The 16603-nt window shown below is 42.0% G+C and overlaps 1 protein-coding gene across 1 annotated transcript; it reads left to right on the top strand.

Annotated features, from left to right (window-relative positions):
* Window positions 1-841: 841 nt before the first annotated feature.
* Window positions 842-8280, top strand: LOC134454619 (cytochrome P450 2A5-like). The gene is made up of 9 exons (XM_063205713.1): window positions 842-1150; window positions 1374-1536; window positions 2490-2639; window positions 2923-3083; window positions 3623-3799; window positions 4148-4289; window positions 4656-4843; window positions 6088-6229; window positions 7347-8280. Exons 1-9 carry the CDS (start codon window positions 977-979, stop codon window positions 7529-7531), a joined length of 1482 nt encoding a protein of 493 aa, XP_063061783.1. The 5' UTR covers window positions 842-976; the 3' UTR covers window positions 7532-8280.
* Window positions 8281-16603: the final 8323 nt, after the last annotated feature.

Below are 16603 nucleotides of genomic sequence, written 5' to 3'. Positions count from 1 at the left end.
ACTAGCCTCCCCTGTTTGACAGACTGCCAGCCGCCACTACTTTTGTTTCCCATTGTCACCTACTCCTGACCTCTAAAAAGGATTAAGTCTGTCAAACAGTTTCGCTTCTGAGTGACATCACCGCATCCTGTGGCATAGAAAGAATGATACTTGAAGGAGTTAGAATGCACATTGCTGTCCTTCCTGTATACTCTTTAGACTTCAGACTCCTTCTCTACATTAGCAATCAGTTAATCAATCTTGTCTCACGACAATGTCTTGATGACATCTGTAGGCTCTCCTAAAAACAATGGGCAATTACTCAACATCCTCAACTCATCTCATGATTGTCACATGGGGCCATTGCTCAATGGTTTGAGTGCCCACAAACAGAAAAACAAGACACATTTATTTTGACGTTTTTAATCATAACCATATATTGTAGAATTTCCTTGCAAACACAAATGAATTCCTGAACTACTTGTAAGCTAATGTATTACATTTCAGCACCTCAGAATCTAGCCTGTTTACCAACATTTGCGTTTTCACCCAAAACATGTACAATACCAATTAAATTAGGTTTGTATTTATGCATTCGTTTATTTACTGTGAGGGTGGTCTCTCACTTACCACTGTTGTTGAACGTTCGCTGAACATACTCTGATTGAGTGAATGGATGTCTGAAGATGTGGGGGATTCGCCACACCCAATCAGCGTCTATGTATTTAAATAGTTTCCTTTTGACCAATTGGGGCCCCCCTGAAAGATAGGGGTGTGGGGGCCCACCCAATCAGCGTCAGAGAATATCCGCGTCCATGCATGTAAATATTCATTTTTAGCTAATGAATATAAATAAGTTATTTTCGTTTTGACCAATTGGGCCACCCCCTGCGAGGCAGGGGGCGTGGGGGCCCCTAGGCTTCAGCCATATGAAGCGTGTGTGGTGATCTGGGCCTGAAGACGACACTGAAACAGCTAACAGAAGAAAAGGTGCAAGATGTCTGGTTCCAGCATGCTGCTGCTGGCTGCTCTGATGCTGCTCCTGCTGCTGCTGGTCTGGAAGAGGAGGGGGTCACGGGGGCTTCCACTGCCTCCAGGGCCCCCTGGTCTACCCCTGCTGGGAAACCTGCCTCAAGTGGACAAGAATGCACCCTATACTACTTTCATGAAGGTACGCTATTTGTTTAGCATGTATGGTACACGTTATTCATTAACAACTCTGTGTCTATGTCCGTCAAAGAAAGAACAAGCTATGCATGTGATCCACCTTGCATCCCCCCCCCTAAAACAACTTTTCCACTGTATTGAAAGTGCTCGCTAAACTTCCATATACATTGGGCTACTTCAGTATGTAATGATGGCCAATACAATTTAATAATGTGTGTCTTTTTCAGTGGAGTCAGCGGTATGGTCCAGTCATGACTGTGCATCTCGGACCACGTCGGTTTGTGGTTCTGACTGGGTACCAGACGGTGAAGGAGGCATTGGTGGACCAGGCAGATGATTTCACCGGAAGAGCTCCTGTGCCGGTCCTGAACCGGATGGTCAGGGGATACGGTAGGTTCCCAAAATGTTGGTACTTCAAACTATGTCATACCATATGTTTCTTTAATAGAGTGATGTTCTGAACATCGTTTGCTTCTTAAACACTTAGGGTTTTCTTTTGCCTTAAGACATGTAAAAGTTTGTATCTTTTACCTGACATGTTTCGACGGTGTTACTTCCGTCTTCATCAGAGGGACCCTCTGATGAAGACGGAAGTAACACCGTCGAAACATGTCAGGTAAAAGATAAAAACTTTTACATGTCTTAAGGCAAAAGAAACCCCAAAGTGTTTAAGTTAAACAGTTAGACATAATGAACTTAATACATATCGTTTGCTTCTCCTGACAGTTCACATTTACCTGAAGTTCAAAACCATGAGTTTGTTAGCTTCAACACCCCTGTGGTACCAAGCAGGGAAGCTGGTTCTGGCCCCGTGAATGTCTGTGAAGCGTACAGCTAACCTCATTGGTTCTCTGAGTATGTGTCAGTTCTGCATGGAATGTTTGGAATGTAGCCTGTGTACACTTTACACTACACATTGAAGGGGCATGAGGACAATGATGCAACAGCGAAGTAAGACTCATAATCTTGCATGCATCTTGACGAAAACACTGTCAATGTTTATTGTGAATGTGTTATGTGATGCCAATGATTTATTGAAATGACGTTTCAGCCTTTTGTCAAGTTATTTTCCAGTTCTGATTCCAAACTGAAGAGGAACACATGTATGATATTATCATGGCTAATTACAAATTCAGAAAACTGACTGGTTTGAACGTAATTACAAGTCTCCAAAAAAGTCCTGTAAAACCCATGCAGATTTACACCACATTGTCTTAAGTTTTTATGCATTATAATCACACAGTACGACAAAAAGTAATGCAACCATCAGCAAAACATACCCATCTGTGTGAATATTTGAAAGGGCTCACTGACTGTTCTACTCCTACTCATCTCATCTTCAGGTCTGTCCATCAGCAATGGCGAGCGCTGGAAACAGCTGAGGCGCTTCACACTGAGCACGCTCAGAGACTTTGGCATGGGCCGCAAGAGGATGGAGCAGTGGATCCAGGAGGAGAGCCGGCACCTGCTGGACAGCCTGAGGGAAACCAAGGGTGAGGATGCTTGAATGGACGTGTATGAACAAGATATATACAGTAAAGGACACCTTATTGTTATCCCTGTCAATACACAAACCATGTGACTTCCATGACACTAGGAGCTGTTTCAAGCTTGAGATTGCAAGGCGCAATAATGGTTGGAGTAAAGATAACATGGTGTCAATATTTGTTATGATGTTCTCAAGTCGTTTCCGGGAATAGCGTAGGCCCTCCAGAGTGTGTTTTGTACTAACAAAACTCTCTCTCTCTCTCTCTCTCTCTCTCTCACTCTCCCAAGGCTCACCATTTGATCCCACTTTCTTCCTGAGTGGTGCTGTGTCCAATGTGATCTGTGCTTTGGTGTTTGGGGAGCGTTTCAGCTACGACGATGCCAACTTCCTGCGACTCCTGCAGATCATCTCCGAGGCATTTCGATTCGGGAGCACTCCATGGGGACAGGTGCGAATATCTCAAAGACAAATCAATGGATAAAAGTGATAAAAACCTTTCGAAACTAAAAATCTCACATTCCCAAAGAAATGAATCAAATTGAAATGCTTGTACCTATGTTTAAATGTCATCATATCAACTTCCTTCTCCTCTCAATTCCCCCCAATTCGTAGCCTCTTTGTCCAGATGGGCCCTCTGGAGGGCCTACGCTATTCTCTGAAACAACTTCAGAACATCATAACAAATATTGATATGACATTAATTAAGTAACAGATTAAGGCTTGGTCATTACAATTGGTGAGAGTAGAGTGATAACATATGCTCTCTGCAAAGGGGTTAACCCCTTAAGACACGGCTTTATAAATTAGCTGTTACCAGCATGGCAATGACCAAGTCGTAATGTATTACTAAAGGCCCTGTGCACTGTGATAGTAGTGTAGTACTATAGTAGTTAACTTTCAATGTCTATTACAGCGTGCCTCAGGAGGTACGGCGCGCATTAAGGGGCTAATGCTGTCTCAGTATCTAACTGGGTTTCGACTCCACAGCTATACAACATTTTCCCACAGATAATGAACTATATGCCCGGTCGCCATCAACAATTCTTCATAGAAATAGACAAACTTCGGGAGTTTGTAACGGAGAAGATCCACCAGCATAGGGACACACTAGACCCAGACAACCCCCGTGATTACATTGACTGTTTCCTCATCAAACTCAATCAGGCAAGTCAAAATCTTTTTTTTCATTCTCTGCATACTCAGCCTCTGCCTCAAAGGTTACCGGTTCGATACCCTACCAGCCAGGTTGGTGGGGGGAGTAATCAACCAGTGCTCTCCCTCATCCTCCTCCATGACTAAGGTACCCTGAGCATGGTACTGTGCCGCCGCACTGCTCCATTGGGGGTTTCCCCCTTGCACGGGTGAGGCATAAATTCAATTTTCTTGTGTGCAGTGTGCAGTGAACACTTGTGTGCTGTGGAGTGCTGTCACAATGACAATGGGAGTTGGAGTTTCCCAGATGGGCTTTCACTTTCACTTTTCACTTCAAATGTTTCATTGTATGTGCTCTAGGAGAAAGATCTACCCAAAACTGAGTTCATCTATGACAATCTAGTTTCCACGGTCCTCAATCTCTTCTTCGCTGGCACAGAAACCACCAGCACAACCTTGAGATATACTCTGATGCTGCTGATTAAACATCCAGAAATACAAGGTACAGTTAGTCTGTGCGCTAGAGACTCACCCAAACATAATCGCTCACCTGAGGAGACACACACACACACACACACGGACGTGCACAGTCTGCACACACACACACACACACACACACACACACACACACACACACACACACACACACACACACACACACACACACACACACACACACACACACACACAACCAGGCATACACACACACACAGACACACACACACGCACGCACACACACACATACACACACACACACACACACACACACACACACACACACACACACACACACACACACACACACACACACACACACACACACGCCTAGGCCCAAAGATGCTACACTACATAGTCCTTTGTTTTGCAGATCAAATTTATAAGGAGATTGAGGCCGAACTTGGTCAAGAGCGCCCCCCAATGATGGAGGACAGGACGTCCCTCCCCTTCACGGATGCTGTCATTCACGAGGCTCAGCGTTTCCTGGACATGGCCCCCCTCAATCTCCCCCGCTACACCACCAAAGACATCACCTTCAAAGGCTACGGCATTCCCAAGGTAGGTTAGCACAGTGGCTACGGCATTCCCAAGGTAGGTTAGCACAGCGACTACGGCATTCTCAAGGTAGGTTAACAGAGAGGCTACGGCATTCCCAAGGTAGGTTAGCACAGAGGCTACGGCATTCCCAAGGTAGGTTAGCAGAGAGGCTACGGTATTCCCAAGGTGGGTTAGCTAAGAGGGGTTAGGGATGCAACACCAATTGTTGTTAGCGGTAGCCTCTTTGTGCAGATGAGCCCGCCAATATTGTTATGCCGTTGCCCTTACCAAGAGCCTTGTGTAACAGATTGAGACTTGGCCATTACAATTATGGTGATGGTAAGGTTATAATAGAGGCTCTGTGCAAATGGGTTAAAGAGGTTCCTCCTGACAAATATTACATTTGGCCTCTGCTATGATGTCATGGCATGATTTTGTCTTTAGAATGCGATGCAAATCAGTTCAAATTACAGGGAGCATGGAGGGGTGCACAACCCATCAATTGATACGAGACAAAAAAATAATTATTTGAGGGTAATAGAAAAAATTAAAGAAATTCAAGTTAAACAGCATCAGCATGTGGTGCACTTGTAAGAAAAGTACTATCACAGATAGATTGGTAATTTCCAGTTATATGCTAAGCGCACATTCAGTATGTAGTAAGAGACTAGTGACGTTGACTAGATATGTTAACCATGACCTCCAAAGCCATGCTTGTGTACCCCCTTGCACATTTACAGAGGCCTTGCATATCTCAATGTGTTGATCTCCCAGATTGAAATATCTTTCATACACCAGAGTGGGTATTGCAACAATGCAATTCAAACTGTGCTGTCTACTGCCAAATTTTATATTTTCATTTGATCTTCTACTAAGTAATGGGGTAATATTTAATAGTATGACCAAAGTAAAGTTAGTTTTGCACCTATAAACTGTCTATTTCTGGGAATTCAAAATGGCAGACAATGAAGATCCCCTTTTTATGTATGTGTAATTTTCCGAGTCATGTTGAATACATGTGGTGGGAGGTATTCATGAAAAAGGTAACATTTGTGAATGGGCAGCATGACTTCTTCAAATGAACTACAAAAATATGACACAGTGCACCTTTAAATAAGTGTTTTCTTTGGCACTTCATCACTCTGTGGTTGTAAAACTTTACTGAATGTAGAGTAGAGTAACGTTATTGAGTGTAAAACCTGAAGCGATATACCTATGTTGTACCTTTTATTTATGAACTTAAATCATCATAACTCTTTTCTCAGGACACCGTAGTGATTCCCTTGCTGCACTCTGTGCTCCGGGATGAGAACCAATGGGAGAGCGCCTGGACCTTCAACCCAGACAACTTCCTGGATCAAAATGGCAACTTTAAGAAGAACCCGGCCTTCTTTGCCTTTTCTGCAGGTATGGGAAGCGGCACCATCACTTTTTTCCCCCAGAGTTATACAATAAGAATATAAACGTGACAAAAGAGAAGCAGTTTGCTATTCATCCACCATTAATGTTTTTTGGAATATTGAGAAAATTATGGATCATATTAGTTCTTAAAAATGTTGTTAAAATAGGACTTCTTTTTGCTTTGCATCACAGAGTTCTTTGTCATCACTTTGATATTATTTCCGTAGCAGTAGTCACTGTTATAACTTACAAATATAAGTTCATCATGAAGCACTGAAGCACAGATGTATTTGGTCTTGAGAATAATACCAAGCAAGCACCATACTGTGGGTTAAACGTTTCACCACTGAAACTGTTGTCCCAAGCTACCCTTTGCCCTTATCTTCATTGGGGCAAAGTGCTGTTAAGTGCTGTTTAATACTAAACGTACGGGCAGGGCCGGATTAAGCCAATGTGGTGCACCCTTTATACATGTGTTCGCCATGTCTGTAAATGTTGTGAGGAGGGGCAAGACGCTGGCAGCCAAGTGAGCTATTTTTTGACCGACAGCGGTTTCCAACAATCAGAGGTTGAGTCGTGCACAGCTAGTTTCGCACAGTCAGGTTAAAACAAAAATGTAGAACCCATGTATAAAGAATGTTTGTTAAGTTTGTGTCTTGTGGTGCCCCTGGTTGGTTGGTGCCCCTTGGCACTGTGCTGCTGGCCCTTATGGATAATCCGGCCCTGAGTATGGGTGGGATAGAGAAAAATGAAATATCGAAATATTTCCTCGCTCAAATAACTCAGTTTTCCCAACAGCTATTGGTTAAATCTAGCGTGCAAGTACATAGATATTTGTTGGATAAAAATGAGTGAAGGAAAATGCAAAGACAGTTTATAGCATTTGCCTTGTGTAGCATGTGTCTTCAAGAATATCCTACCTCTGAAACAAATCGAGTGAATATGCAGCATTTGTTTACCCCTAGAATGTCATCAATGGCACACAAGTAATGTATGCTGCAACAGCAAAAGAGTTAATAACAAATGTAGATATTTTTTGTAAAACAACGGGGACTGACAGTGTGTGTGTGTGTGTGTGTGTGTGTGTTTGTGTGTGGCGGTCTGTGTCTGTGTGTCTTCTCAGGTAAGCGGTCGTGTGTGGGTGAGTCTCTGGCACGGATGGAGCTCCTGCTCTTCCTGGTGTCCATAGTGCAGAAGTTCCACCTCAGCACCCCCGGAGGACCCTCCAGTCTGGACACCAATCCAGAGTGCAGCAGCTTTGGTCGATACCCACGTCGATACCAGCTCATCGCCACCCCCCGGTGCTGAGCCCCGGTACTGCAGGATAGGGCCCACTAACGCAGAGCTGATGCATCACCCCATACATACAGACTTACCGGAAACCCTCTCCACAGAATGGAAAACAGTTGAGCTACCAAGTCATCGGTACCAAGCCACTACAACGCACAACTGCCCCTATGTAGGGGTTACAGTTATAAACCTTCTCCACCTGTCCAATTGTACGTATATAACTATCAACAAATTTATTTTACTCACAGACCAGACTTTGTGAATAATGTAGCATTTTGCACTATTATCTCTTTTGTGAAACACATCACTTTGTCACGATGTCCAAGTAGCTACCTACCAATTTGCAAATTTGAAAAAGAAGAAAAGAAGAAACCCTCGCAATAGAAAATAGTCTTGTCGCTGTTGTCATGTCGCTGATTTACCCGTTGAGGTGAGCTACCAAGCAACTACAGGGGTTAGAGTTGGGGTTCCTCTGAAAATGAATGTAAACACGTACGTATGTGATGCATATTATTTGCCTGATATGAGGTGACCTATAGATAATAAATAATTATTATATTTTCTTACTTCTATACTCCGCCAATTGTTTTTGATGAATGATACAGGTATAATTTGTGACATATAGCGGGTTGGGGGGTCGGAGTTTGGGTTCCTTTTCAAATTAATGTTAATATGTATGTGATCTACACTAAGTTGCCTGGCATAAGGTGATGTAGTTTTGTCAAGTGGTGACCTATAAATAATAAATACTTTCATATATTTTCTTACTTATGTCTCTGTGTAAATCATGTTTTTACTACACTTCTTCAATTGTTAGTTTGTGATGTAATTAGTGATGTAAATTGCGCTATGTAGAATTTTGGGTGGGATGTGTGTGTGTGTGTGTGTGTGTGTGTGGGGGGGGGGTATTTTTGTTCAAAATGGCCAAAGATATACAGGATGATCAACACACATTGGGCAAGGCTGCAATAACCTGTTTCCTTAGCACACATTTTGGCCTGTTACACTGAATAGGACATTGAATGAATGAATGAATGAATGAATGAATGAATGAATGAATGAATGAATGAATGAATGAATGAATGAAACCTTTACTGCCCAGATTGGGGTTTGTCAGGAGCCAATATACAGTAAACAGAAGAAAACAACACATAGTCAGACTTGCACAACGAAAAAGCAAACAAGTGTGAAGACATGTGAGCCATTAAGCTTTGTAGGAAGCAGAACCATGTGAAAAGGAAGTGTTGGAGCTTTGGATTTGCATCCAGTACATAGTAACACAGTGTTAATTCAACAATTAGGGATTCCATTTAACATCTTCTATAGTGTATTTAGTCCCAGGGTTCTCACCTGTTGAACTAATACTGCAAAAAACGCTAGAAAGGGGGGGTGAATGTAGCAGTGTGCTCTTAGCATCTCACGTTATTTAGTATAATTACACAAAGATGGCTTTTTATTTTGACACACCTTGGTTACAGTAGACTTACAGTAGCCTTCTTCCCTGTCATGGGTGTCTATGGAGTTTCCTGCCCCCCTCCTTCTATCCCCCTCTAATATTTCTGTTTGTCTGATTCATATAAAAGAAAGTGGATCCAATAAGAAGTGACACTCAGGTTTTTATGGGAAACAGTCAATGGGGGGTGTTTTGAGTCGTGTCCGCCATTCTGGAATATATATCAGACAAATCACATTGGAATGCATTGGAAATGTACACAAGATTTCTACTTAACACTCAGAGGGCAATTTGACATGTCTCCAAAAACAAATCTGTAACTCTGTGAGTTTTTGTCATTGAAGCATATAACATCACACCATTAGAAACCTCAGACCTTCCAGATTTCAAACATATATATATGAGATAAATTATATAGCTGGCCCAATTTAAAGAAAGTGAAAAGAAATCTTCGAATATTCTGTACTCTCTGCCTGTAGCAGCCACACCTATAGCTATTCACATGTAAAGTACCGGTGCTTGAGTGGCTATTCAGAGGTGACAACACGCCCCTTTCATCTAGGGTAAACACAGCCATGCTGCTCACTTGGCCACAGGACAAAGAGAGTGACAGGGGGGGGGGTGCTATCAGAGCATGGAGATTGACAGGGGGTGTGGGCCATTAGGGGTTTTTCACACCTATCTCATTAGTATTCAAATGAGACAGGCAGTGGTATGACAGTCTTTCTTTTTTGCATTTTGTATGAAAACAACAAAACATTTCTAAATGCCCTTTTTACTTTTATGCAGCCAACACATTTGTTTACAAGATTCAAACTTCAAAAGTCTTGGCTAGATATATTTATTGTGCGTTTTCTTGCACTTTTTGAAGACCTCTGAAACCTGTTTTTTTTGTACAGTTGTGTTTATACTCAATTTAAATAAAACATGTTTGTATGACATCCAATTTTCTTTCAGATTATTTATTGTCAGGCTTTTCAGAATACAACCATATATTCCACTTTTGCATAGATGCTTACTGTTAGTTGAAAATACTTGAAAATGTCAGGGTGGTGCAAGCAGCCTAAAAGCCTCTGAAAGGCCTTAGACCTCAGAGGGTTAACACGGTAACAATAATTTGTTTTAGCTATGTGAAATCCTTCATTTATGAACGCTCATACCATGTCATGTGTTTTTTGGCACAATCAGTGCAGTAGTTAGATATCTATAAGGCTAAAGTTGCCAAAGTAGCTAGTCATATTATGTAGCCATAGGCTACAATTCGCCTTATTCACCCGGAGCGTTCTAAAGACGTTGAGGGGTACACTTCAGGGGTACATTCGGCAACGCACCAGCTGTCATGGCGCTTCACTGTTGTGTGCAGAAATGTACGTCCTGAAACAGAAAAAAAATCCTACCGTGGACAGAAGCGAATGCCTCGATGAAATAAAAAAAATATGAATGTGTAATTACACAACGCTACATTAATATGATATTTCCAGCTCGCTATTTCAAGATTATGCTTTCAATTTTGTGGTAAGCGATCCGATGGCCACTGATTGTGTGCTACCAGAACCAGTAGCATAGGCCTACTTGTGCCAAAAGTTGTTTTGCTAACGAATTAAAATGCATATCCTGGTATTTATGGTTACAGATCAACGCTGAGACCAAGGTTTGCTCTGAGCACTTTGAGAAGCAGTGTTTTGTAAAGACCGCCCATGGTATCACAAAGTTTATAAAGGATGCTGTGCCAACTTTGTTCGCCTGGACTTCAGAGAGGCCAAAGAGGAGAATCATCATTCGCAGACGAGGTTTGTTCAGTCAATATTCAACTGACATGTGTATACCAACCCTCTTTAATAATAATAATAATAATAATAATAATAATAATAATAATAACAATAATAATAATAATAGACTGAGAATAGTTTGCCATAGGAATAGCCAACATTTAAATTTAGAGAATAGACTGGAGAATTAATGTATGTGCTGGTGTCACAGCCAATCCAGGCTCTCCACCAATCACGCCCACTCTCCAATCACCTGAAATCCCAGCTTCACTTTCACTCTCCCCTGATTACTAATTGGCCACCTGTTACCCTCGTTACCCTGTTACCTAACCTCTCACCTGCCCTTTGTTTCCTTAATTGCCAGCCCTATGTAAACCCCTGTCTTTGTTCATTCTTTGTCTGGCTTCGTCTTGAGATACATGGACTCCAAGCTCCTTGCTGTTTGAATCTCCCCAAAGAAGAATCCCTGAAGTTAAGTTTGAATTTGGACTTTTGATCTTGTTGAATTGTTGGACTCTGCTTTATTTTCCTTTGGACCGAATCCTTTACTCCTACGTTAAACTCCATTTTGACAAGTGTATCTTCTGAGCGTTGATGAGTCCAGTTTTCTGTTTCAATGTTTGAATTCCTGCAAACCATCAAGTAAAATCTGAAAACTGACTTCCTGTGCCTTGAGTCTGTGTTTCGTGACAGCTGGAGATATATTTGTTTGCATTGATCAGGTCCTCCTGAGTCATGAGCCAAAGATTTCAAACTGTGATGTTATTACATGGTATTACATTTCACTTAGCTGACACTTTCATTTTATTCAAACGACTTGGTTATTATTTGTCAGGGTATTGCTTACAGTCCCTGGAGCAATGTGTCAATGAGCTGTGTTAGGTGACATTCTCAAGGGCACTTCAGCCATGGAGATGTAGGGAGAGGTCAGGGGGATTCGAACCGGCATTCGAACTCTCTAACCACTCGGCCAAAGATGGGGCATAATGGACTGCCTCAGTGGGGGAAAGAAGGGGAAGAGAGGGGGAAAAGGCATTTTTTGCTAGAGAGGCAAATTCAACATGGCGTCTGATAATACAACTTTGTTTTGACCATGAAATTCAAGATGGCTGCCATCTAGAGCAGTCGTTTTCAACCTTTTTTGGTCGTGACCCCCCAAAACCGGACTGGGGACCCCCCAATTTGTGTAGCTCCATTCCTCATACATAGATATTGAGAAAATAGCTGATCTACAAGCACACAATACCTCACATTATGAGGCGTAGTGGGCTTGTAGGTGGGTGATTTTCACAGTTTGGCTTTTTAAATATTATTTGACAATTTGGCCAATGTTTTAGCATTGTTTGTTGATAACTTTAGATGCAGTGATGGTATTTCACTTTGAGAGTCCTTACGTCCCCGTCCCCGTCCCCGTCCCCAAAAGAAAAACGGTCTCAACCCACAGGTTGAGAGCCACTGATATAGTGGGAAAAATTGAAAACAAGGCAAGGGCTGCTGAAATGGAAAGAAGTTCTCTCAAAGCAGCCACCAACCTGGTTGAAGACAGTCAAACGTGTGAAGCTCTCCGAGCTGCTAGAAGACTGTGTTGTTGAGAAATGTGTGGCCTTATTCAACCCCAATGGCATATAGAGGAAGACGCAGAAGAGCAAGCTCATCCAGAAGATCTCCCTCCAACATATTGTGATTGAAGAACCCTATGTTTCTCTAATTGACATGGGCATGATCTGGAGGATGGCAACTCCATCAGTAGAAGATTGGCAGACACAGGACGCCACACCATACAATTGGTTGGACTATATCCAAAAGGTGTCTCCAGCATCCTTGCCTGCCAGTGTGTAGTGGCGCATTAGATACGCCAAGTGGTTGTCAAGAAGGCAGTGTTGGCGTAAGCTGTTTGCATCTGAAGGGAGACTGATAAAAGACTCTTCATGGTCTTCCTCTTGGAAGCACAGGCTTCAGCCATGGTGCTATTCTTCATGTGTGCATAGATCACCTGTCTCTTGAACGCAAACAGCTCTTCTCAGATGACACTGCCATTGTGGGATGTATTAAAGATGGTCAGGGGACTGGTGGAGAACTTTGTTAGATGGTGCAGGACCAACCAGTTACAGTTGAACACCACCAAAACCAAGGAAATGGTGGTTGATTTCTGGTGGTCCACCCCACCCCTTGTGCCTGTATCTTTTGAGGGGGAGACAGTGGACACAGTCTGCACCTACAAATACCTGGGGGTACATCTGAAAAGTAAATTAGACTGGTCAGTAAATTCACACGCAGTCTAGAAGAAAGGGCAGAGTAGGCTCTATTTTCTGAGGAAGCTGAGATCATTTATGTCTGCAACACACTCCTGCAGATTTTCTACCAGTCTGTCATGGCTAGTGTGCTTTCCTATGCTGTGGCATGCTGGGGCGGGAGCATTAGGAAGAGAGATGCTGGACGCCTGGACAAGCTGATGAGGACAGTGGGATCTGTTGTTGGCACAGAACTGGAGACTCTCAGTACCACAACTGAGAAAAGGACACTGAGCAGACTGGACTCTGTAGTGGACAATTACCATCACCCCTTGCACTCAATCTTTGCTAACCAGAGAAGTCTGTTCAGCCACAGATTCCGTGCCATCTCCTGCAAAAGATGCTCCCTGTATGTGCAGGTCTCGCTCATCATCTTCTGTTGAGTATGTTGTATCGCAGGGATCATTGACACTGATTACACGGTGAGAATGAGAATGGCGGGCAAGGATGATGGATGACACCTTTTTGACACAGCCCAACCACTTGTATGACGTGCCGTCCTGTGTTCAATGGAGTTGCCATCCTCCAGATCATGCCCATGTCAATTAGAGCAACATGGGGTTCTTTAATCGCAATAGGTTGAACGGAGCTCTTCTGGATGAGTTTGCTCCCTTGCATCTTCCTGTATATGCCATTGGGGTTGAATAAGGCCACACATTCCGCAACAATATGGTGTTCTTGCAGCTAAGGGAGCTCAAGTTGACTGTCTTGAACCAGGCTTATCACTACTTTTGAGAGCACTTCTGTCCATTTCAGCAGCTCTTGTTTTGAGTCCCTCAACGAGCTTCTTTATGCAAGAATGCTTGGGAAATGACAAAAGTTCTATGTACTAGATCAGTGGTTCTCAACCTGTGGGTTGAGATCCCCTTTTTGGGGGGGAAGGTGTCAATGTAAGGACTGTCAATTTAAAAGACCATCACTGCATCCAGAATAATCATCAAACAATGCTAAAAAATAAAAGGCTATCAAAGAAGTCAAACACTGTGAACATAGCCCATCTACAAGCCCACTACTCCTCATAATGTGAGGCATTGTGGGCTTGCAGATCAGATATTTTCTCAATATCTATATATGAGAAATAGAGTAACTTGAATTGGGGGGTCCCCAGTCCAAATATGATTGTTTTGGGGGGGGGGGGGGGGGGGGTCACAGCCTAAAAAGGATGAAAATGACTGTTCTAGATGGCAGCCATCTTGAATTTCACGGCCAAAACAAAGTTGTATCATCAAAATGATGCCAGATTTGGAATCCTCATGGTTGACTTGTATGACAAAGTGCCTTCATACATGATTCTATGTCATTCAGATCAAAGGTTATTTCTTAGAGATGGCACCTCTCTAGCAAAAAAATGGCGGGACTTTTGGGAGGGACATGGGGGCTAAATCTTTTCTTAAGGGTCCATAGAGGTCAAATTAATCATCAAAACACCCTTGCCAGAGGATGGTCACGGAACCTCACATTATGACCCGACCCGACTAAATCAGCAGTTTAATTCTCATCAACCACAAACCTTGATCTTTTTCACCTTTCAGATGACTTCTGCATAGCCTACTTGTAATTTTACTGTCCATAACTGAACTCAGTATGAGCAGACCTTTCATTTGAGCCTAACATTAAGGCTCTCTGACGATTTTGAAAAATTGACATTTAAAGAGCCAAAAGTGGGAGCCATCTTGAATTTGAAGGTCAAAAATAGGTCAAATCAATAAATCTACATCATTTGTGAATTTCTTGCCCCAAATATCTCAGAAACCATGTATTATGCAGCACTGTGAGCAAAACCATTAAAAGCAAATTTCCAGCTTGGCTAGCAGCAGTCTTTTTGGATAGGGCTCTAAAAAATGTTCCCCACATTTTTGTGAGGGGCACCCCAGCTCATTTTTTTATTCCTCTCCACGGTCACGGAACTTCTATAAATTACCCAACTAGTTAAAAAGATCACATTCATGACTTCATTCTGTGCACAGGACATGTGCCAATTCTTTTTAGTTTTTTTTTACAACGATAAGCTTAAGACCTAGAAACTGTTATTGATTCTGCAGTCTGCCTTAGAGCACCATACTAACTGCTATACAGACAATCAAAACAGGTGCTGCCAATAAAGGGTTCCATCTCAACTGTCACTTTCTCTCAACATTCTATTCTTAACGAGCAGCTGCACTACAGTTCTAGAAGTCTATTGTTCAGCTCTTCAATGCAATCTGATATTGTCTTGCTGGAATGTTTATGACAGCCAGCTGCTTGGCTCAATGGTGAAGGTGCTGGAATAGAGATATGGAAGTTGGGAGTTTGAATCCCACTCGGACCCATGTTGATTTTAAAAATTATATCATGCAGTGTTCCTTAGCCAACTTCAAATACCATGTATATAATTTAGTATCAATGGCAAAGGTACTGGATTACAGATATGAAGGTTGTGAGTTCGAATCCCACTCGGACCCATGTTGATTTTAAAAATTATATCATATGCAGTATTCCTTAGCCAACTTAAAATACCATGTATGTCATTTAGTATCAATGGCAAAGGCGCTGGATCACAGATATGGAGGTTGTGAGTTCGAATCCCACTCGGACCCATGTTGCTTTTCAAAATTATATCATGCAGTGTTCCTTAGTCAATTTAAAATACCATGTATGTCATTTAGTATATCCCCAAAACGCGGAGCTACAACACTTTGAAGATGGTTGAATCCAAGATGGCTGAATTGTTTGGCCCATAACTTCTGACTGGGTGGATGGATTTTTTCCAACTTTTCTTTTAGCTTTGTTTTCTCAATAGTAGCTTGTTTTTAATTTAGGGATAGAGATATCAAAAATAAAACGGCTCATCTCTGCCCCAAAAGGCAAGCCCGCTTCCAATATTTTCTGTGAGAATGCAATCTAGTTAATTGTCTTTATTTTTGTGGCTATTTACAGAACTAAGTACATTTTCAGGGAGGGCATCAAAACTGTGAATGTATATAAAAATATAAAATATATTTAAAAAAAACCCCAATTATTTACAAAATATGAAAAAATGCCAAACAGTGACGTCAACACAGCAAAACGGAGGGCCTCACATGTTTCAACAAGCTTATTTTTCTGTCAATTTTCAAGTAAAAAATACCGAGTCAATTTTAATTGATACAAGCAATACAAGAGAGATTTTTTTGATCTGATAATGAGTCACTTGGTCAGCATAGCTGGTTATCTAGGTGAAACAGTGACAAAAAACAGTAAAAGTAAATGTGAAAAACCCTGCCACAGATTCCCTCCAACACAGGTTTGACCTCTCCAAGTAACTGTCTGTGACTCAATATCAGATCAAGAAAATGTCTGTAAAATGCTTGTACTGGCAAGTGTTTAAAACTAGGTTTTAGGTCTCAAAATTCTAGTTCTACAATTCTAGTGAGTTATTGGAGGACTTTAATGTTCAATTAGGATTAGCATGACTGACTGGACATTTTTATTTGAAAATAGACAAAAATAAGGAACAGGTTAAGCGTCGTTAGTAAAAATCAGACTTCCTTGTCATCTTTGTGCAGAGACCTGATAGTGCCTGACTTCTGTACACACCTGAATATAGTGACACAACGCT

Source organism: Engraulis encrasicolus, chromosome 8 (assembly GCF_034702125.1).
Source record: "Engraulis encrasicolus isolate BLACKSEA-1 chromosome 8, IST_EnEncr_1.0, whole genome shotgun sequence".
NCBI lineage: Eukaryota > Metazoa > Chordata > Actinopteri > Clupeiformes > Engraulidae > Engraulis > Engraulis encrasicolus.
This window is presented reverse-complemented; position numbering and strand designations above follow the sequence as displayed.

Bases quoted from the DNA above. Each gene is read 5' to 3' on its own strand.
- LOC134454619 (XM_063205713.1), top strand. From the start codon at position 977: ATGTCTGGTTCCAGCATGCTGCTGCTGGCTGCTCTGATGCTGCTCCTG. The intron at 1,537-2,489 runs GTAGGTTCCCAA...TCTCATCTTCAG, and splicing joins CCGGATGGTCAGGGGATACG to GTCTGTCCATCAGCAATGGC. The intron at 4,844-6,087 runs GTAGGTTAGCAC...CTCTTTTCTCAG, and splicing joins AAGGCTACGGCATTCCCAAG to GACACCGTAGTGATTCCCTT.